Consider the following 23810-nt stretch of genomic DNA (forward strand, 5'->3'; position numbering starts at 1 on the left):
GGATTTTCTGAAAGAAGTAAAGAATATATTTTCTTAGAAGACTGATTATGTACATTAAAAAAATTCTCTAAAGTGGTAATAAACTGGCCTCTAGAGTATAAATAATGACTTTTTCCACCTCATATATAAGTGAAGAAGGTACAGTACTGCATTTGTCAGTAGTTTCAACTGTAACAACTTCTTTTTCCATTTCTTGTAACTTTGGATACAAAACATGTGAAGGAAGCAGTATACAGCATGTGCTTTGTGTAATAACAAGCTTGCTGGCATTTTACTGGCAGTTCAGACTTGTAGTTGGTTCTGTTATTTCTTGAATTTGCCTTGGATGATGATGATGACTAGTAGAATTCTGTCCTGTAGCTGCACATGGTCATGTTCCTGAACTGCTGTTAATCTACAAATGCCCTGCTGGTAAGGACTGCCCTTCTAATGGCTCTTAGAAATAGTTACACTAACTCAACTAATAGCAAGGTATCATCAACTGTAAAGCAACGCTAAGGGACCCTTCAGTGTGTCAAGGTTCTTTGCGTTCTTCATGTGACAATAGAACCAGGCACTCAATGTGAAAACAGAAATTTGCTGTGCATATTTGAACAACCTTACGAAGGGAAAGAGCTTAATTTACTTTGTTTTTTAATGTGAATGATCCTGATCTCCCACAAGGAGACAACAAAAGAAATAACTAACATACACTGCTTGATTCATCAGCTGAAAGACCGTTACCTAGAGTCTGGGCTTGCAGAGCAGGAGAAATAGCAATTGTGTGCTTAGCAGGCTTTCCCTAGAGAAAAGGAAGGTGGAAAGGTTTTTAGAGAAGTGCGAAGATATTCCCAGCTACCAGAACAGCATAAAGGTTTGTAAAAGAAACATTAAGATTGGTTTGAAGTGAGTATAGATATGTCTGTGTGATATCTTGAGTAGAAGGCAAGGTTGCAAAAATTAAACATACATGATATTCAAAGACACAAGTAAGAGCAATCAAACCAGTAAATGCTGACAAATGCAGTGCTTACATCAAGACCAAAAGGCCTGTGCTCTGAGCCGCCTACAACAGAAATGCCTTATCAGCACACCTGCCTTCTGGGTACGAGTGGCAACAAGTTTATAGTAAGTCATATCTCTTTCTGTTAGCTCAGCAGGAAGACAGTCAGATACTTCAAAAGGAGGGAACAAAGACAACAGGTAACAATTTACAGAGGGTGAAATAAAAGTGAGACCAAAAAAAAAAAAAAAATCACACCATAATAACTCCCTCCTAAAAGGCACAGAAGATCTGTCCAGAAACTGCTCACAAGATGTAGTGAGGACCTGACAGCTGGCATTCCTTGAACCTCATGTCATAGCACAAGTGATCCTGCCCTGACTATTTGGACATGTGCAGGGGTATAAAAGAATGACTTGAGTGACTGAAATCAGTTTTCATTAAATAGTTTTACCCTTCCACAAAGTCTTTCGCTATGTTTTGTAACATTTCATTCCTACACGGGGCTCAATGTTGCAATCAGTTTTAGTCAGTCATACTTGTACAACCTGTAGTTTGTTTTAGTAGGGGGTAATTTCAAGTCAGCACTTGCATGGTGACTAAGCACCTGTCTTTGGGACATGCCTTTGGGTTTGTTGGATGTTGACGCCTTTCCACACACTGTAAATATACAAGGTGTGGCAGCTGCCTTGAAAAATTAAGTCTAGATTTAAACTTAGCCTTAGTTTCCTTGAGTGATTTATTGCATTTTCTTCCTCTGTCTTGTAACAGGAGGATGTGTCCTCCTTCTCCTCCCATGTCAGCGCCAAGCCACCTCCCATCATTTTTCCAAACTCCTGTCAATCAGTTGTGTATCTGTTCTACCAGATCCTGCCTTCACACAGAGATCTTTTTGACATGTCTTTCTGCAGGAATTACAGATGTTGTTGAATAATGAATTCAGTGAGGCAAGAATTTGATACTTTACAGTGCATGCAGGAGTTACCAAGTCAATGAGTACTTTTCTACTCCTGTGTTTTCATTTGTGATATTGTTCATGCGAGTGTATTAACTATTCAAGTGAGGAATATTTCTGAAAATTAGTAGACACATTGAGGGATGTAGGAAGCTGTGAAGCAGACACTGCAGTGCCCGTGTTGCAATGTAACACTGTTGGAAATAGCTGTACTCTGAGCATTTGTTGGTAAGCCCGGGCTCAGAAAGTGTTACTACATCCACAATGGGAGCAGATTTATGACTGAACCAAGGAAACCTTGTACTGCCCATCAGCACAACCACAACTGATCATGAGATGTGACTACACTGATTCCAAGCACCATTTTTCCCCGTTTTGTTTCTGCTTCTGTGGATACCTTTCTTCCTTCCCCTCCACAACCAGACACCCACCAACGAGACATGGAGCACCTAACTCCTACTAACTGGTATTGCCAAAGCACAAAGGCTTATACCCTTTCTGGTTTAAAATTACTGTAATTACAAGTCTACTTGTTCTTGTTATGTGTATAAAGGTCTAACGATTTTTTTTCCAGTATTGCCAAATGCCTGATCTTGAGGATAGTCTGTACCAATTAGCTGTCACATTAGTCCGGCATTGCCTGAAATACAGCTATACCCATAAGCTTTTATATCAGATGCTCAATCTCTTGGCTATGTAGTATTAAAATTCCCAGCTTTGCTGATAATTTTTGGTTTTCCTTAAACCATTCTGACCACGACTGCTACATGCTACTTATTTTTAGACGTAAGTTTTGCAGCAACAGCCCCTTCCTTCACTCGCAGCAACCACAGCTGCAGGTGTAGCAACTTGAGACAAGGGTCCCCCTCCCGAAGTGCGTGTGCCAGCAGGGACCAGAGGCCCCGGCCGAGACCTGCGGCGTGCCCTACCTGCCCGGGGTGCCCCGCGTGCCCTGAGTACTCTACCTGCCCGGGGTGCCCCACCTGCCCGGGGTGCTCCGCCTGTCCGCTCTGCCTCGCACGGGCTGGGCTGGGCCGGGCCGGGCCGGGCCCGCGGCAGCCGGGCCGTGCGACAGGCGACGGGGCGGCCACATTTACAGCGGTTGCTGCGGGGCTGGGCACCGCGCAGGGCCGTGGGGGCGGGGGCGCGGCGGGGCTGCTGGCGGCAGCGCGGGGAGCCGGTCCCGCCCGGGCCGCTGCGGGAGGCGAGGCCGCGCCGGTCGGGCCCTCCGCGCTCGGCTGGTGACGCCTGCGGGGGCGGTGCCGCTGCCGCCGGGGCGGGGCGGCCCTTTTTCGGCCGGGCCGGGCGGCGGGGCCGCACTGCGACGCGCCCGGCGCGGGGTGGCGGTGGCTCCCGGCCCCGCGGTTATGCGCTGGGGTGATGGTCCCGCCGGCCGGTGCCAGGCTCCTCCCGCTCCCGGGCGGGAGCCCCTTCCTCAGCCTGCTGCTGCTGCTGCTCTGCCCCGGCGGCGGGTGCCTGCCGCGCCGCCGGCCCGCGGGGCCGCCCGTGGTGCTGGGTAAGAGCCGGGGGGCGGCGGTGGGTGCGCCGGGGGCCCGGCCGAGCCCGCTGTCGCCGGAGGCGGCGGGCGGCCTGGGGGGGTGCGCGCCCCGCCCGGCCCAGCCCACTGCCAGCGGCGTGTTTCGCCGGGCGGGATCGCCCCGGCTGGTGCGGTACCGGGGGGCGCCGCCGCTGCGCACGGAGCCGCAGCTCCATAACGCTGCCCGACCCGGCAGCCAACGCCAGAAATGCAGGCCCGGGGCGGGGGGTTGGCAACACGGGGGGGGTGGGGGGGCACGACCACGCTGGCAGCGTGGGGTGGCCTCTGTTTGTCGGTGGGTACGGGAAGAACCGGGCTGGCTTAAATATATTTTTAGCTCGTTAACTAAAACCAGCCTCTCGCTTCGTACGTTTTTGCTGTGCGTCAATCTTTGGTGGCAGAACCTGCAGTCGGAGGGGGAAAGGGGAGGGAGCGGGTGTTAGAGCAGTCAGACTACAAGTACTTGAAAAAATAATATGCATATCCCATCGCATGACATAAAATGACTGTTGATTACTGGCCCATTGTTTCACCTGTTAACACAAACACAAAATACTTTCTAACAAATACATAGAAAGTATTCCTCTAATTACCAAGTGATATTTGTTAGATGCTTTTTGTATCCATTGATAGGAATCAGAAATAAAATTTAAATGTTTTAGTAACTTTACTATGTAACCTGTAATTCCTCTAATACATTAAGTGCGTTTGGTGGTACTGGTGTCAGTAGTCTGTCCTGTGAATGTACTCATATGCTGTATGTTCTTATTATGCAACTGATCTCGATGAGGGAGAAGACAAAAATAAAATGGGAAAAGGATAATCATAGCATGATGTTCAGTTTAAGCTCCTCTTATTTATAATAATTTAGGCTCTGCTGTTGACTTTATTCCTACTGTTACAAACTTTTGACAAAAAAGGGTAAATGTTAAACAAGAACTCTTTTAAAGATGCTGCGTATCAGGGGACTGCCATGTACAAATTCACAAGTCTTAAGAGATGGCTGAACTAACTGAGAGGCTGTAGATTCAGAAGTAGAAAATGCAAAAGGATGTCTTAGACGCTGCAGTTAAAACGCAAACAAAAGTTCTTGGCTCCTGCCTGTGAAAGCTGGAAGCAATCTGTTATCCCATCTTTCAGCTCTGTAATGCTGGGGTTTAGCAATAAGATTTGGCAATTATTCCACTGCAAGCTTCTTGATGAACAGGTGATAGTGTTTTATCACTCATCCAATGTTCAATTCTAGCTATGAAGGAATCAAAGGCTACTTAAAAGTAATTGGGATAAAAGGATACTGATTATAGAAGCATGGAGTTACTACTGATGGATCTATTGCAAGTATCTATGTTCCCTAAGGATGCTTTTAGAAACTGGCTGACCTACATTTTGCTTTCCTAAGAGACATTCTGATAAATACTGCGTGGCTAAGCATACATTTATCAGTGAGGGGTTTAAAACACAGATTTTCTTGCTGTTACAGTGAATTGTCATCAAATGCTACAGAACTTGCATCTCTTCCTATTCTAGTCAGCATCTGTGGTTTAAAATTTGCTGTTCACTGCTGCCCAGTCCTGGCCTGTCCAGAAAGTGAAGATTCAATAGTTTTTAACATAAATAACTTTTCTGGGTTGTTGGTACATTTGAGAAAGTAGGCACTCTTTGCCATAACTTCCTACTGTAAAATACTATGGTTTTTTTTATGTATAGAAATGACTGACATTGTAAAGGCACCTGCACTAAGAGCTTAGCTTCAATTAGACATGACATGGGCAGTGAAGGTCAAACAAATAAAGGAGGAGTGACTGGCGGTTACTCGCTGGTTCTGTATGAAATGTTCTCATCCTGGTGCTAGTTAACTTCTTGTGACCTTTTCTTCACCCTTCTTGCATATGTGACATGTTAAGATAAGCTTTTTAGGAATTACTGAGATGAGGATGGTAGGAGGGTTTAGGAGAATCATTTGGGGAGGCATTCTAAGTGCTAGCCTAACAGGTGTTTGGGAAAGGGGAGAAAAACACATACTACATTGGAATCACAAACGCAAAAGGAGATTCAGAGGTATATGTAAGGGTACATTATACAAGCCTGAGATGGTTTTGGAGACTATGCAAAAGGGAGATGCAGAGCTGGTCCTCCTGACTTAACAGGCTGCCATAGAGACCCTTAATTCCTCACACGATGTGTTCTGTTTTTAAGTAGGGTTTTATCTTGTTGTAAATGTGGCCTTGTGATCTAAACAGTCACTCTTAGTCTGTTTGGAAGTTAAAACTTAAGTAGAAAGGGGAGTTAACAAGTTTGATCTTATTCTGTGCATGGCAAGTAGGCCATCTGCTCTTAAGGAATAAAGAAAGAAGGAATGCTGGTGAAAGGAATGTTGTCAACATAATGACCACTTCATAAATGTTTTAGACCAGTGATGGTCACAAGACCCAGTGTAACTTGTTCTCATATTTTTCATGTAATCACCCCACTTGCATTTGCAACCTGTGCTTACCCAAGTAACGGAGGAGGAAGTAGAGTAGTAGCTCGCAAATATGGGAACTCGTCTATATATGGGTAACTTTGTCCTGCTCCCAAAGTACTAACAAAACCACTGCTTCTAGGAATGTCAAATCTGAAAACAGATGAGCTGCTTAAATACAACCTTGTAACTATTGGCTGTAGTTGTGGTGGCAACAGATTGTAGATTTGTAGAGTCCCTGCACTGGCTCAGGTGAAGGGTGTTCTGTGAAACAGCCAAGCCAATCTAATAGCTCATTAGTGCTCCCCCAGCTTTCCTTTGTGCCTGCTTGTTGGCCACTTCATGGAGTTACTTGTTTTGCTAAAGCAGGAAAAAAATGAACCTGTTGAGGAAGCAGTGATTAATTTTGTAGTTGAATTACCTTAATGGAGCAGCTGGTACAAGGAATGTGGAGAGCAGCACCGATCCATTGGATTAGGTTATTTTTTAAGCTGGTCTGTGCGTCATCAAATGGTGCCTTAGTAGCAGGAGCTACTATGCCTGAAGATCATGTCTGTACATAGCAAGGGAGCAAGAACAGGGACCAAACTGACATGGGCAGTAACTGACAGCAAAATACTGCAATGCTGTGGCTCAGTTTCCCCAGAGATTTAAACAACAAAGCATCAAAGCGTAGTCATATAATAGCGGTACTGGAGAAGAAGCATGAGAGTCAAAGTCAAAACCTTACTTCCAGAGTCCTGCCTGAAGGCTTGATATCAAAGCCACAAGGCTCATTAAAATGTAAGCTGATTGTCTTGGAGTTCCTCCCAAGTATGTTTGGGGAAAAGGAGGACTACTTAAGATACTGAATTACTTTCATGCTGCGCTTTTTTTTTTTTTCCTATTCAGCCAGCACAATATATTAACACAGTAAGATCTCACTTAAGAACCAGGGTAACCTACCGAATACCTCTGCTCTACTGACAATACCTACTAAAAATTGGTGTATATATATGTATATATTCTGTGCAAGTACTTCTGGGTATCTGCTTCATGTTTACATGCAATTATAATACTTTTGCGCTTCTCTTATCGGTTTGGTTATGTATTCAACACGCTTGCCTTCTAATGTTCACGGTAAGTTTCTTTATTTTGTGGCTGTTCTTTCTCCTTCATTTTCTCATATAGTCCATCGATAGTCACTGCATACTATCTCATGTCTTATCAATTTTGGGAGCTGATAACCTTATAAGATCAGCAGCGGATTCACTGAACTCTTTACCTTTTAGAGCTGACTCAACACAATTACTATATCAATGTTCTGATACCTTCTGCAAACAATTTGTCAGGTACTTGGCTAAAGTTTTCTAGAAAGACACCTAAATTAAGTTTGTTAATAATTGATTTACATGCAAAGGAGGCTTGCCTGTGAATTCCTGCTGACTACTAATTGAGGTGTGTGTGTTTGTATGGTCAGCTGGCTAGATGTCAGGAGTGATTTAAATGTTTATGCCTCATGTGATCTGAGGTATCTAGAAGTATCATGTGAGATGTTGTTTGCTTTCTTGTTCCTAATTTTAAACACAAGCATTTTCTGTGGCAGTCTATCACTGAGTCTATGAGCTACTTTGAGAGGTTCTCCTTAAAGAACTTGGTCAGAGTTTAAAATTAATTTTTCCAGAAAACTTGGTTCATTTTAAAGGAAGGGTAAATTATAGAACCAGAAAGATGACAGTTAGTTGAGGAAATCATACCAGTTTAAAAGTTATGATAGTTGATATACATCCAAAGGCATTTATTTGCATTGCAGAGAATAGTAAAAAAACCAGTATTAATTGATGGCCTTTTTGCCACAAAAAGAATAGCTCACCACCCCCATGTTATTATATAGGTACTATTTTCTCTTTTTCCAAATTAAATTTAAGATTCTGTATTCATGGCTTTTTTTGAATGTCCTTTTTTTTTTTCTTTTCTTTTTTTTTTTTCTTAGTTTCCTGAGTGGTATTAAGGCAAGTCACTTTCCAAGCTGCAATTTGCTTACTGTCTTCTGCTGAGAACTGTGAATCAGTCATTGAGACTTAAGGATAGTGATAGGCAGGAGTATCAGTATATCATAAAGCCAGTTATTGTAGTTCCCAGACTTGGAAAAGTCTGTAGCATCTTTAAAATTCTCAAGTGAAACTTGTAAATGTGCTTTCTGTAGGGTTTAACTAAACAGGCACAGATCCCAGAAGGAGATCTACTAGTTTTGTCAGGGCAATAGAGAAAAAATAAAATGCCAGCAAAGGATACTATAATACTGGAAGTGAATTTGGCTTATCGATGTATTAGAACAAGTTCTGTTGGGATTGCAGTCTTTGTGGAAAAATGAGGATATGCTAGAACTGATAAATCGTCAGATCTGATGGAAACAGGGTTTTTTTCTGCTAAATGTGAAATCTCATTATATTTATACATGTTGCAGTTCAGAAGTCAATACCCATATTACACAACTGCAAATGAGGGAAGCAAGGGTTCTGCTTGAGATCTTTTCTTGGATGTCCAGTTCTCTAGTGCTGATGTATTTTGCAGAACTCCACTCACCAGTTATTTTGTATGTTTACCGGGCCAGTCTGCAAGGTTTTAAAAGTAAGAACTTGCTATAATGTTTCAAATGTAAAAGGCTTGGAAACTACCAATATTGGTAGATGAGAGGATGAGGAGAAAAGGTCTTATGGATTACTCTGCCCACAGATGCTTTCTGTATATGGTCTGAAAGTAAAGAGAAATGTTTTTTTTCTACTGCTCTCAAATAAATTCCATCACAGACAATTCAGAGGTATGTCCTTACCCTACAGAATTAATCTTCAATGTGATGTTTTTTTAACTTGTTACTTATCAAAAAGCCACGAAGTAGTTCTCCAGCCAAAATGTAAATCATTAACAATGTTCAATTGTGTGGAGTGAGGACTGAAGATCTTGCATGTTTCTTTCCATACTCCCAAAAATGAAAATTTGCATTTTATTCCCTATAGCTTCATCATGAATTCTTTAGCTTGCAGAAAATAATTTAGAAAATTAACCTAAAGTTGTGAATTAGTGATTAGCAGTTACACTGTTAATAAGGAAATGTTAAACCTGAACCCCACCCCCTCCCTTTTTTTTTAATCCCTGCTTTATAAACAAACAGGCATCACAGCTGTACATGTATATGAAACACTACTTTCTTAAACTCGAGTATTGTATATCAGTAAAGGTGGAACTAGCTTCTTATCTTTTGTTTAGAATTACATAAAATTACCACTCTTCAACTTGTTCCTTATCTCTAGAGTAAAAATTAGTATGTAATGTTTCTCATCTTCTGCTCTGGATTGGACACAGGAGCACAGCCTCTATTGTCAAGAAGCTTGGGGATAAAATATCTTAACTAAATTGAATTTGCAGCTAATCTAAGATGACTCCATTAAGTCAGAGTGTGTGGTTTCCTGTTTTCAGTACTCTTGTTGATAAATGTATCTTCATCATAATTTTAAACTTCTTCAGTTGTGAGTCTTCCTACTCTGAGCAGGCATGCTTATGATTATTTGAGTGCTGTTTGGAAACCTCAGCAAGTCTTAAAACTGTGATACTCCACATGTTTGTCTAAGTCTTTGAAAGGTATCTTTGCTGAAAGAACTTGATTTTTACCCAAGGAAATGAGATTCCAGGGTAGAACAGAGTGTCACTCTTCTACTTTGTTTTGCATTGAAACTGAAGACAGAATCAACCTGTTCTGTCCTTGGCAGATCTGCTGCTGAGACTGGCCAGCCATGAATGATTGATATAAATAGAATTGCATTCTGCTCATTTTCTAATTAAAAGCACTGATACAGCACAGGCACAAGACTGTGGAAAAGCTGTTGCCTTACAGTTCTATAAGCAATAACTAAACAGCATTTTGTGAGGTTACAAGACTGAACTTCAGTAAACTTTCTAGGGTGTGATGCAATACTATAATCTCCCTTACTATGCTTTCCAGTGTATCAGAGTCCTTGAAATATGACCTAAAATAAACTGTGGTCAGCTACTGGGTCTTTTAACGTTTCACTTAAGACTACAGAAATAAAAACACTAAAAACCTAATGAGAAAGTAGGGGTAGTTAATAAAGAAATCCTGAGGTATACCTCTTGTGGTGGGGGGCATAACCTGCAGTGGCTGAAGGTTGTAACAGTGTGGTTGTCCAGGTCTATAGTCTGAAGTTCTGCCCTTTTTTCAGTTCTGCAGTAAGTGTTTCTCTGAGAGCGTATCTGTTTTTCCAGTTAAATTGGGTTTTCCACTAAAAGGTATTATCTCTTTCTTTAAACCATTACTAAGTATGAGTGTTCTAGAGAACTTTTAACTGTTTTGATTAAATAATTTACTGAAGTGGGAAGCAACTGTATGGGTAGGTCTGCATTAAAACACTAAAAATTAAACATTGCCAAGTAAAATAGGATACAGTTATACACTCATCCAAAAAGATGGGGATATGTGGAGCTGAAAGGGGGGGGGGGGGGGGAACCCTTAAGTACCTAACTCCTAATTTTTTTTTTTTCTAACACAGAGTAACTTTTCAGTTGCTGGAGTATCTTTGCCTTTCTGTTCTTGAGGAAAAAATGGCTAAACATAACAATGTTAAGAAGTTTCTCTTGAAACTTGCTGCTGAAAATTAAGAGCATTTCTTAAGTTTCATTCTAATTTAGAAATAACATTCCTGTCTCCATCTAGTGTTTGAAAGAAAGGAAAATAAAACTTCATCAAGGGAGTACTTGTATTTAGTATATGCCTTAAGAACAGTGCACTTCAGAGAGCATGCAAATACAAGACCCTTCCCTCCAAGTGTTACTCATGTAATGTATCAGGAGAAAAAGTGAAGATCAAAACTGTTGTTGCATCCAAACCTGAATGTGAAAGAGATGAAACTATGTATCTGGATTATTATGTTAGCCAACTAAATCTTATGTAGCAAAAGTGTGCTTGGAGGTGAAGAAGTGGGGGGAAAAAAAATACAGAGCTGCTTTCACATTTTCCTGTCAAATTGCTACTTTGTGGGCAGCTGTTTAAAAAGAACAGGAAGATTTGCATGTGCAGGTGTAGTATTCTGAATAAAAAAAAGTCTTTCAGAAAGATTCCGTTTGTAGTTTAAAACACAGATAATATTGATAATGTCAGAGACCATCTGTTTTTCATACCTGTGGCCTAATGTGACCTGTTCCTATTTAGTCTGCTCTTTGAACTTACAAACTGTTGATCCAGAATTATTCTATATGGTGGTTCCCCAGCTACTAACTTTTGAAAATCCAGATATTTTCAGTGGAAGATGTGCATGCAGTACTTTGTTCTTCTCTAATATTTTTTTATCCAGTTATAAAAATTAATGGTGTCCCTGGATGCAGTGATAGTGCATATTAAGGCTACAGTATTAAGATGTGTCTATTATAATGTAGAATGTTATACACTCTAAAACTAAAAGTGACTCCTTTTTATATCTTTCAGTTCCAGGAGACTTGGGTAATCAGTTGGAAGCCAAGTTAGATAAGCCATCGGTAGTACATTATCTCTGCTCTAAGAAGACAGACAGTTATTTTACACTCTGGCTGAATTTAGAATTGCTTCTGCCAGTCATCATTGACTGCTGGATTGATAATATCAGGTAAGACCAGAAATGTTGCTCTTTGTAGTTATCTCTTTTTCCTTAGACTGACATGCTTTGTATGGGATGGCTGCCTTGAAGTTGCTTTTCTGATTCAAGGCCCTTGAAAGAAATGACTTGGAATTCTGCTAGGTAGAGTAATTGAATGAATCGGAAGATGTGCTTTGTACGAGGTAACTTCATCACTGATGAAAAGCAGAGGTTCTCTTCGTTTCTTCCGCTTTATCTCCTACCAGTTACCCAGTGTTTGTTTGGGCAGTTATCAGACAAGTACTTCTCTAGGCTTATCTAAAGCAGAACATTTTCTGCTCTTTTGATGAGGCATGGGGGAAGGGGGTACATTGGGCAGCTCAGAGGGGACAGGCAGGAGGAACGTGAGCTTGCACTTTTGCTGGCAATGTGTCATTAGAGAGCAGTCTTATGGGCACTGGAGGCACACAGGGTCAGTCAGTCCTTCAAGGGTAGTCTGGAGGTATCTTTCCAGAATTCTTTTGGTTTAAAACATTGTCTGATTTAAAGCTTCCAGACTATTTCATTGTTCGAACTGCTTCATTAATGTTCCAATAAAAATCATATATCTCTATGAAAACAAGAAATGCTTAGCTTTTGCAATTTGAAAATATTGTATTGTCTTGTTGCTCTCTTATATGACTATACCAAGCTGTTGTGTAGTTGTACCTCTGCTTTATGTCTTGCAGGTTAGAGAGATTTTTGGTGTATGAAGATTTGAGTATCAATTCAGATTTTAAGACCCCATCTAGGGGTAAAAACTTCCATTCAGGAATGGCAATTGTATTGATATGGTATTAAAACCAACCAAACCACCAATAACAAAACAAAACAAATTAACAAAAACAAACCAGCAATAACAAAAAACCAACAAAACAACCCTGACACAATGCTCCAGATTTTTCATATCTCAAATTGATTTGAAAAGTATCTACAAAACACTTAACCTCAGGAAACACATAGAGGTATTATTAATCAAGAAATGTCAAGTACTCCCTTAGGCTGATATGGGTGTTCTAGTTAAGCAGAAATGAATTACTCCTTATCTAGAAGAATTTTTCTCATATCTGATTTTACAGGTATTTTATCTTCTACTGCCACAGTCGTATTTCTTGACATTATTTTCTCCATTACGTGGCTTCATGCAAAATGAAATGGTATAGAACTATATAAAGTAGCTTATATAGTAATGTTGAAGTTCAGCCACAATTCTCCATACTGAGTTTTATAGAGAAGTCTCAGATTCTGCGTGTCAAACATTAAACTAATTGAAATAACTGTTTACATTGTATAACCTCTTAGCCATTATTGGCTTATAATGTCTGCCTGGGTCTTTTTCCCCTTCTGGATGATAGCACTTAAAGTTCTTGTTACCGCACTCAGAATGTAAGACTCAATACGCTTGAGAGTTGTCATGTGGTAGTATGACATGTTTCATGTTTTTCCTCTTTCTTTTTTTACCCCCAGGCTGGTATATAATCGAACAAGTAAGATTACAGAACCACCAGATGGAGTGGATATCAGAGTGCCAGGGTTTGGGCAGACATTTTCCCTGGAATTCCTCGACCCAAGTAAAAGGAGCGTTGGTATGTACAAGCTGTGTCTGAAGTGCTTTGTTAGCTGTAGGATTTATGTAGTGTGTCTTATACAACAAGCTACTGAAATGTGACTTCAAATTACTGTTCTATTTAGAAGTAGAAAAACTGAATTATTTTTTGTGTGTGTAGTAGGGTAGCGCATGGTTCACTTGGCTTTTAAATGTTTTCATTGCATTGTATTTTGCCTGTTTCACCCGATAGAGACAAGAAAATTCCATGTTACTAGTCTTGTGCCAAATTTCAGTTCTCGGGATGAAACTTGAATAGGCATTTTGAAGACAGATGCTTTTGGAAAATGAGATGGATTGAGTAGAAAATTCTGTGACTGAAGCTTGACAAACAAAACCAAAATAAACACACTTCAGCTTGGTTCTGAGTAAGATACTCTTTGGCCTTAAGAATGAGTTAATGGGCTTGGGAGATACAGTACCATACCCTATAGTTCCTTCTCTTTTGTTGTGTCAGAGTACTTATTAAGAGTTATATTTGTGCTACAGAAGATTTCTGCATTAATGTATTTGCAGAGGGTTTTGGTTTTTTGCTTAGTGTTTTTTGGAGTAGTAGTCTTTCAGAAAACACTGACTCTGATAAGCTTTTGTGAGGTGTTATTAGCTGTGGCTGAAGACTTTAAGTAATTTAATAGTAATGCGCCGAGCTTCACATGCTTCATAGCATGGATTTCTTTAGGGAGCAACCGCCAAAAGGGCAGTAATGTGCTTAATGATTTTCACTAGATGGCACTTAACTAGAACAGGGCCATATTTGAAATTGCCTCTGTTCACTTCAGGGACTATATGATAAGCATTTAAGACTAAGGAGTGAGGTTCTGCTCAAAATTTAAATATGGCAGTGATGTTCAATAGGATGCTTTGACAATTTTTTCAGACTGTTACTAGAGCATTTATTTGTGGTAATACTAAAATCCTATGTGTCAAAGCTTGTAATATGTAACATCTTTCAATATATAACATCAGGCAGTCTGCAACTCTTTCCTTCCTTTGCTATTAAAGCAGTATGTTCAGTCATTTAAGTCTTAGTCTGCTACCTGAGAGAGAGAAAAATAATTTTGGGGTAGTTTTCAGAATTTTGCCCTGGGGTACGCTGTAAGCATTTGTCTCTGAGAATAAATGCTGGTGAAGTCCAGGCCATCCTTCATGAATGTATTATATACCCTGCCTGATGTTAACCTGCAATCAACAAAGGCAACAAAAATCAACAACTAACACAGTAATTTGAGGTGTATTCTTTACAGTTCAAGGCTAAGACATAATTCTGCTGAGGAAGATTTATCCGTTCTGTGCTATGCTTAGCTGCCATGTTTGATTGATAGATCAGGCAATTAGCAAGAAGTTTGAGTAATGGTGTTCTCTCACTTTTGGGGAACAGCGAGCATAATTCATTTTGTTTAATAAGCAGCCTTCTAGATTGTCAAAGTCTAAGATTACATTTTTAACGTCTGTATATATGGTAGCAGAGATAATGCCTCCAGAACTTTGTTTTGAGATGGTCTGATGGCTGCTAATCTTTTCACTGTTCTGTTTCTTTCCTCTGATACAGGCAGTTACTTTTATATGCTGGTGCAGAGTTTAGTAGATTGGGGCTACAAACGCGATGAAGACGTAAGAGGAGCACCTTATGACTGGCGAAAGGCACCAAGTAAATAAGATACTGTTACTTGAATGAAATTTTTACCCTCCCAGTCAGCAAATAATGTTTTGGGTCTCTTCTCCCATCCCACTTGTACAATTATACTTAAACTTAATTTTGACTGGTTCTGGGGGCCTGGGTACCCCTGGACCCAGATCAAAACTCTGTAGTATGTTTTCTTTTTTTTTTTTTTTTTTTTTTTGCTTTAAGCAAGCTGTTACTTAAAGACTGACTTAAAACAAAAAAACCCACATCACCAAAACATGTCCACACAAAAACACCCACTCCTTTCACTTAATGCTGGCATTTCTAAGGTCTGTGTTATTAACTCCACAGACAGTTCAACACAATTCTCTAGAAAGCTATTTTTGAAAAAGTTCAGCATTCATGATTAATTATTAACTGTGTAACCTGTGTATGTTTACTTTAGATGAGAATGGAGACTATTTTGTGGCCCTTCGCAAGATGATAGAGTTAATGTATGAGCAGTATGGGAGTCCTGTTGTTTTAATTGCCCACAGTATGGGTAATATGTACACCCTCTACTTCCTCAACCATCAGACTCAGGATTGGAAAGACAAGTACATAAAGGATTATGTGTCATTAGGCGCTCCATGGGGAGGAGTGGCTAAAACTCTCCGTGTGCTGGCTTCAGGTAGGTGGCTTGAACGTTTACAATGTATTTCATTAGTCGTGCAAGATACGAACTAGGCTGTTAATTGTAAGCCTGGAGAATTCAAGGTACTATGAAGTTAAAATTTTTTTCATAAGTGATGGCAACTTGATGTTTTAAGCCCTGTGACCGTACTGTCATTTTTTTATGTTCATGGGAGCAGACTGAATTTTTTTACATCCCTTAACCAGGAGCTGCATTGCCTCTTGACCTCTCCTACCCTCTTTTCAGCAGATTGTCATCTGCAGTTTGGCCTGGTGTCTTCCATTTCTGTCACTTCTGCCTCCTGCCTAATTGCTCTCTGTTCAGAATTGCAAAGCTAACAAGGACTCTGGAGCATTTAGTAGTTTCCTTTGATTAAAGATTACACAGCTGCTTGAGGTTTATGTGAAGGGAAACTTGTAGACATGGTGCCCGCAGCACAAATGCCTGTCAAAAGTTGTAACTCTACAGATAATGAAAATGAAACTTTGAGGTCTTGGGTTTGGCTTACTGGATATGCCCAAGACTTTTAAAAAAAAAATAAAAAAAATTGAATAAAGCAGCATAATGTATTGCACTAGGTAAGTGCAAATGACTGGAAAAAGTTCACTTACCCTATCATGTGATAACATACTATAATTATTTCATGTGCTTTTGCACTTAGTTCATGATGTTTCTGCCTTGGTTTTTTTAGCTTGTTTCTGACTTGCTAGCTTTGGGTATCACTAGCTTCTTCCTAAACAAAGCTGACATCAGAAACTGGACTTCATCAAAACGCAGAACACGCAGCAGCCACTAGCCATGCATGGACAGATCAAAGAATACTTTGCTTAGCAAAGGCATTTGATTCTGAATAGTAGCGCACAGCTCAGTTGCTAACTATAAAACTTAAATTGGATGTTTGTATTGAGTTGTACCTTGTTAAATCTATTGCAATGGCACTGTAAAAATTGATTTCCAGTTTCCCACAGGCTTTGTCTGACAAGTTTGCATGCTACAGAAATGGCAGGAAGTGAGCAATATTAATATCACCTTCATAAAATCCCACATGATTATATAAAAGTCTAGTCTCAGATTTCTGTTGGATTAAACTTTTGTGCTTCATACCTTATTTATCCTTTATAATGAATCTCATCCAAAGTGGCTAGCTATACAAATACATAATGAATAGTTAAATTTCTACTAAAATGTAGTAATTTTTTTAATCTGTATGTCTGTTGTACTGAACTCTGTGTTTTAGAGCAGAAACTTCATCATGTAGCAAAGTTTAAATCAAAATGCATATTTTCAGACTAGTTCTGTCTCAACCAGGCATTAACACTTGGATTACATTAGTCTGTTAAAGAATTTCTAAAATTGACCTTATTAGGGTATTAGTATGCAGAAGAATTGTTGCTATAAAGAAAAATACTGCATAGCTGCAGGAAAGATAAGGCAAGCTATGAATGCATTCTTGTTGCTTGCATTCCTGTGTATAATACGGTAATGGCTAGCAAGTTCATGCCAAATCCACAGTTCTGTTATCAAAACTGCTAAATGCTACATAAGTGGAATTACTTTATCTTCTGTGACACTTTCTGCTAACTTGTTCATGTGCTTTGCAAGATCAATACTTATATCGTTACAATTCCAGTGCTAATAAAGTTAGGATGTGCTTCCCACTACAGTGAGCAGGCACAAAGTTTGTTGTGGTGGTTGGTTGCTTTGGTGTTTGGCTTGGTTTTTATTTTTTTTCCAGCTTGAGATCCTAGCAGTGTCTTCCTTAGAACTAATATTTTGTTCACTAAATGTCAGTTGTTGACTAAATGTTGTGCCTGCTACCTTGAGCATGGTATTGGTCACACGGTGATTCTGCACTTCAGAGAAAAGTAGAGGATCGGATAAGCATTTTCTAACAGTTCTGTAAGAGAAGGCAGGGATAATCAGGTTCTGTATTTGGTTATTCTACTGGAAATAAGTTTTGCACACGTTCCTTCGACTATTCAATTCAGAACTTGGTCTTTGCTGAAAACTTGTAAGTAGTATTCTGTATCTTAGTAGTGAGTGTGCACAGTTAAGTGTGTATACCACACAGCAATATGAAACACATTCTACAGGACCCTTGTAATTTTTGCTGTGGTCTTGTGAGTTTCCTTTTTATCTGTTTCCCAGTTACACTAGCAATGTCTTCACATAGTCCTCATAAGCACTTCGGTGACTGTGCTTTAGGTCTGTCTCCTTGTGAAGTAATAGTGCCACCTTACGGAACTGAAAAATACACCTTGGTGTTATTTCAGGAATAGCAGTTTCAGTTTCCGTATTTCAGTTTTTATGGTGTAGTTGACCTGGATCACCGTGCTGTAACCACCTGGATCTAATAATGGAAAATCTGATTCAAGTTTCCACTGACAAAAGAATTGAGGTCTGCCAGCCATAGTGATAATGGAAGATAGATCTGACCAGACAGTCACCATGAAAATTAACTTAGATCTGTCTCAGAGTTTTTTCTTAAAAAAAAATGTTTCTAGTAGTCACTGTATCTGCCACTTATTAAGTAGCTTTTAATTTTGTGAAGATATAAGACCAATAGTTAAAATATGAAGAGATGCATATAATTTATAACTTAGTCACGTGTTAGTTTGAGCCTTCTTTGGTACAAACTACAAAGAAGAGAATGGACTTGATGTCTACAGAAATTCTTGAAATGTTTTGGTCAAATGCTAGTTCTGTAATAATAGTAAGTCTAAATTTGGTAAAATTAACAATTTTGTGGTTTATTTGGTATTGGATAACTTAAGACCTTCATTGATAATAAGTTATCTAGATATTTATATTAAGAAAGTATAATGCCTTGGAAAAAAAGCTTGGCCAGCAGAAAACATTTTCCAAGTATAGTAACTATCAACTGGTCTTTTAAGAACTGTTGGTTTTGTCTGTCCCTGCTTGGCAAAGATGTAGACTAGGTTGCCAGAGTTGCTAGAAAATATTAGTGCTAAATTAGAGGAAAAACTGTGTTCTGAGCAAGTTAGCAGTATTGAAATTCTGACTGGAAGGGAAGGTGCTGATACTGGCAGTTTTCCATGGTTTTCACCAGAAGCTAACAAGCTCTAACTCTTCTTCTGCCAATGTATTACGCATAGAGACTGGATTGGTCAGAGTGCAGCATTCTTACTCGATAGCATAAGCAGAGACCGTAATACTTGCTTCGCTTCTGTTTCCTTTTATGATGGTTACCTTTTTAGGTAACTATTAAGAATCTGCTATTTTCTTCTAATTGTAGGCATGTTCTGGTAGGTTTTGTTATGAAGGGAGTATATAAACTGGGTAAAACACTATGCTAAGTGGTAAATAAACCATATAGTAATTTTTATAGCTATCCTGAATGAAATACTGCTACTCTGCTTGTTTTGAATATGCAAACATTTAAACATTTTGTTAAGCCTATAAAGTCTTTTCACGAGTTTTTATGTGTGTGGATAGTTGTATTTATGTTTTCTTTCAGCAAAAACATGATCTATGTATCAGAATTGCTGTAAAATACATTTCCAGAAGAGCATTCAAGACAAAACTTGCAAATGGTTTAAATAATGCCTAATAAAAGCTGACTTCTTACATGGCTTATATAGGAAATACGTTCTCCTTTAAAAAGGAGCATATTGAAAGGGCAGCAGTGTTCTTGGTTTGTCAGTCATTCATCAACTTGTATTTAAATTTGCAAGTTATCAGAAGTTAGTTTGCAGAGATTGAAGACAATCATAAATGAGGAAAACCTGGAATTATCACTGTAAGCAAAGGGAATAATCTTTTTATTCATGCTATCACTGTGAGTGGTAGTAATTGCTGCTGGTTAAGATTCATGCTTTGCTTTGTGTATAATGAAATTCCACTTTTTTTTTAAGGTGACAACAATAGAATACCTGTTATCAGTTCGCTCAAGATTAGAGACCAGCAGAGATCAGCGGTTTCCACAAATTGGATGCTCCCCTACAACTACACATGGCCTCCAGATAAGGTCTTTGTAAGCACACCTACAGCTAACTATACTCTTCGGGATTACCGAAAATTCTACAGGGACATCAATTTTGAAGATGGCTGGCTCATGAGACAAGACACTGAACCCTTGGTCTACCAGATGACACCACCTGGTGTGCGTATACACTGTCTTTATGGTACTGGCGTGGAAACACCTGATTCTTTCCATTATGAAAGCTTTCCTGACAAAGAACCCAAGATTCTTTACAGCGATGGGGACGGTACCGTAAACTTACAGAGTGCCTTGCAATGTCAGAAGTGGGTGGACATGCAAAAACAGGAAGTCGTGATACTTGAGCTTTCAGGAAATGAGCATATTCAGATGCTATCTAATGATACTACTATCTCCTATGTGAAAAAGCTGCTTTTTAATTTGTGATACCTTGTGTTGACAATTATTTTCCTCACCTGTGATGCCTTCCCTTAAATATGGGAAAATGCCTTTTAATCCCTTGATATTTAGATATTTGAATTATTTATTTTGTGGGTTTTTTAAGGCTGCGTTTAAGAAGTTGTTTGGTGTCCTAAATGATTGTTTGTCTCTGATTTGTGTTTATGATGCTTATATGGTACTTCCATATTCTGCAAATTTGGTCAAATATGCATTTTGGTGCCTCTAGTGTTGTGTCCAATATTCATACAGACTTTTGTTTGGAGATTGTGCAGCCCCTTGCACATACTACATAGAATCATAGATACCAGAGTTCCTTTGTGTGGTCTTTGCAGGGTGTGGAGTGGGAGGGCTAGGATGGATCGCAATTTCAGATGCCCATTAAACAAGGGAATGATATTAACAATTTGGGAAGCACAGTAAACTTCTTAAAGGGTATTGCATATTCTGATTCGCAGCTCCCAGTACCTTAGTTTGTAAATGTGCATGTCTACTAGGTAAGATAGGGAAGAGCTCTGCCTGGTACTGTACTTTTTGTCATAATCCAGCCTTTCTTTTATTACAGCTTTTGGGGAAAAAGATAGATGTGTGAATTACTTGAAGCTTCTTACTAGGCACCTTTTTTTGTTTTCTTTTTTAAAGAAGGAGAAATTGTTTGCTCGTTAACTTCTAGAACCTGATTACATATGATTTGGAATCCGAGGAATACCTTGTGCTTTATCGATCAATGAGGGAAAGAAGCTAAACAGTGGTTGGTGCTTGCAATAACTGTAGCTGTGTGGAGTAGCACATAAAGTTAATTGAATATTGGCAATCAATCCATACAGTGCAGAATTGCATTTTTGGGTGAAAAACAATCTCCTGTAGTGGAAATTATAAGGGATGGTGGGCGTTAATTCAAAAAGAAGAGTCAACTTCCTGAAATGGGGTGAGGAATAGGAGGCAGCATAATACGGTATGAAGTGTAAACCTTGTTCTCAGTCAGATGCTTAGGCTCTGATCCAGCTACTAACCAACTGGTGATTGGATCAACAGTACATTCAGCTGAAAAGGAACTCTGTTTTAACACTAAAATTAATTTCCCATAGATTACAATTTCCATTATTGCTTTTTCAACAAGTAGGGATACACTGTTCCTTAAATGTTTCTATAAATTGCTGAACATGCAGCTGTGTTAATTTGCTACAGTATTGTTTTACTCAATGTTTAAAAAATAGTAATTCAATTCTCAGCTCCACAGAAATGATAGGCTAAAGGCCACCGTATTTACAACCTTGATTACAGAAGTCCTGTTGGAGAGTTTCACTCAAAGATTCTCTTGCTTGCTTTAAAACCAGTCACCCAGTTAGACTGCACTTAAGTCTTCTGAAAACACAGTTTTAAATGCTTTCAAAATGCTAGGTCCTCCAGGAAAAATGTTTAAAGAGTTTTAGAAACTCATCAGAACTATTAAGGATTCATTTCTTAAGAAACTGAAGTTGTCTAAAGGGTAAAGTTTTTAACTATTCTGGTAGCATGCATAAAATGTTTGCTGCCATTAAATGTTTAAGTAAGATGTGTTGAAATGACAGGCTTGAACCCTTGTTACTACAGAATGCTAACATTTTGGCATGGGACGTAGGTTTAAGGCTTTAAGGTTTAATTCAGAAATGACTTAAATCCATAACAACTTGAACTAGGGTCACAGATAAGCTAAGTATCTTCCTTACATAGCTTAACTTTTCCTCCTGCATTTTCCCTATTACTTTTGCTGAGGGAGAGTACTGTTTTCCTGATTTTTAAAATAGAATGTTTATCTTCTCAGTTGCCAAGGAACCTATAGTTCAGCAGCAATATTGCCTAAACTTTTCCAGAGTAATTACTGAGCTGCCCCAAGCCATTTGTAATTGATAATGTTGAAATAAGAAAACAAACTAACAACCAACCACCACCCCAACACCAAACAACAATAGTAACATCCCCCCGCCCCCCCCCCCCCCCCCCCCCCCCCCAAGTCCTTTAGCCAAGTGTTCTATTTTACGCAGGGCTGTCAGCTGGATAAGCTTCAGGTTTGTGTTCCAAGACTGCTCAAAGACAATAAAGCTTTTCCTGTGGTCTGACTCAATTTTTGAATACTTTGCTATGTTACTGGTTTACAACAGAAAGAAATTGCAGAGAACAGCTTATCACAATCTGTATTTCATGCGGCAGTAGAATGCCTGTTAATAAGCACTGGAATGAGTGGAGATGTATTGCAGGATACCAACACGGGCATGAAAGGCTGAAAAAAATTGGAAAACCTCATAGATAAACAGTTCTTAACCTGATCTAGGGAATGTTTCTGAACTTCATTTAGATCCTTGCCTATTAACCTGTGGCATTTTTTCTTTATACTAAGAGTTTAGCTTCAGGGGGTTTTGTGATTTGAAATTCTAAAATACAGGATTCCAAAAGATGGTCTTTTTTTGTTGTTGTCCTTTTTTCCTTTACTACTCCTTTTTAATACTAGGTTTTGTGCCCCAGAAGAAAAAAACCTGAAACCTCTTGCTCTTTAATTTTTAGCAACCTAGTATTACTGTGTTTCTGAGATCAGTTGATTGTATCTTTTAAGATTATAAATCAGCTTTCCATTAGTAGAGATGCCCTAGAGTGTGTTTCTTTAAATAAACTTGTGTTAGTTAACCTGGTAAAATGAAGTGGAAAGTTTTTCAGGGCTTGTTTTGTTTGTTTGTCACGATAAAGCCTTGTTGTGCAAGAATGTGTGTACCAGAGTTCTGAGTACTGTGTTGGAGCAAGCACGGTGCTTCTGGCGAGACTTTGATTGGATGTCACGGTTCTGCAGGGTATAGTTCTGTTTGATGTCCAGAAGTTGTGATTTTTCTACCAAATCATCTCCAACCCTTTCATTTTAAGTGTCTTGCATATTAGGATGGAGTTCTCATTGAAAAGTGAATGCAGCAAGTAAAACTGCGTTATTCTAGTAGCTGAAACAACCACTTCACTTGCATGTTGAGAAGAGCTTACTGACTATGGCATGTTCCTCTACAAGGCAAGAGTATTTAGCATTACTGTTACAGGCCTGCTAGAGCCAGGTGCATTGGAGCAGCCTAGATTCTTGTGGGGAGAGAGGTCTTTAAGAAATAAATCTTTGAGGACAATGTGGCACTTCCTTAAGAGGAGTAACTGAGGTGCTTTGCCACACTACACAGTTGAAATGTTTGAATTTACCGATACGTCTTTGTGTTATACCTAACACGTACTGATCATCTATCTCTTTCCATAATTTTTCCTTGGTTTTATTCTTCCAGGATACTTTCAGAAACCAAAAATACTCTTGTGGACCAAATGTATTTCTTATTTTTGACAAAATGTATAGAAAATGCTGAAGAAGCTTTTAGCTGTCATTGTAATACTTCTGAAGAAGTTCAGAGTCACTGTGTGATTCTGCTAAAAAAATAGAAAGCTTCAATAACTAGCAATAATTGCAAAGGACTTGCAGGCCAAAGGAAGGAATGTTTGGTATTAAGGTAGTTCTTGGAGCACAGTGTGTTCAAGGCCCCCTTAAATTCAGGGAATGTTTGGCAATGACTTTGCTGCTCTACACTTAACAGTATTTTGTATGGAACATATTCTGAGACCTAGCATTTTCTATGCTCTTTTTGTGTATTGAATGCGTTCAATAGATTTTGAATATTTTATTGTCAAACTTTGATAACATAATAAAGTTGATCTAATACAGCTTGTCTCCTGTTGTGAATAACGTGTTGTCTCACTGCCCAGACGGAATGTCAACTTGTTGCTGCTTTTCTTCCTTGGGGATTTTTGGTCTCTCATTTTCTCACAGTATCTGCTGCCTACTACCTTGTAGTACATCTGGAGTTCTCTGTTAATTGTTCTTGATTTTATGGAGATGTGGGACTGAGATTAATCAATATCTTTTGTTTGCTTTTTT

General features: G+C 39.2%; 1 protein-coding gene across 1 annotated transcript; it reads left to right on the forward strand.

Moving 5' to 3' along the window:
• The first annotated feature begins 3215 nt into the window (after positions 1–3215).
• PLA2G15 (phospholipase A2 group XV) lies at positions 3216–23596 on the forward strand. The gene is made up of 6 exons (XM_080411149.1): positions 3216–3453; positions 11412–11568; positions 13045–13163; positions 14733–14831; positions 15253–15477; positions 19356–23596. The coding sequence occupies exons 1-6, from the start codon at positions 3318–3320 to the stop codon at positions 19865–19867; spliced, it is 1248 nt and encodes a 415-aa protein (XP_080267275.1). The 5' UTR covers positions 3216–3317; the 3' UTR covers positions 19868–23596.
• Positions 23597–23810: the final 214 nt, after the last annotated feature.

Source organism: Falco punctatus (genome assembly GCF_963210335.1).
Source record: "Falco punctatus genome assembly, chromosome: 14".
Classification (NCBI taxonomy): Eukaryota; Metazoa; Chordata; class Aves; order Falconiformes; family Falconidae; genus Falco; species Falco punctatus.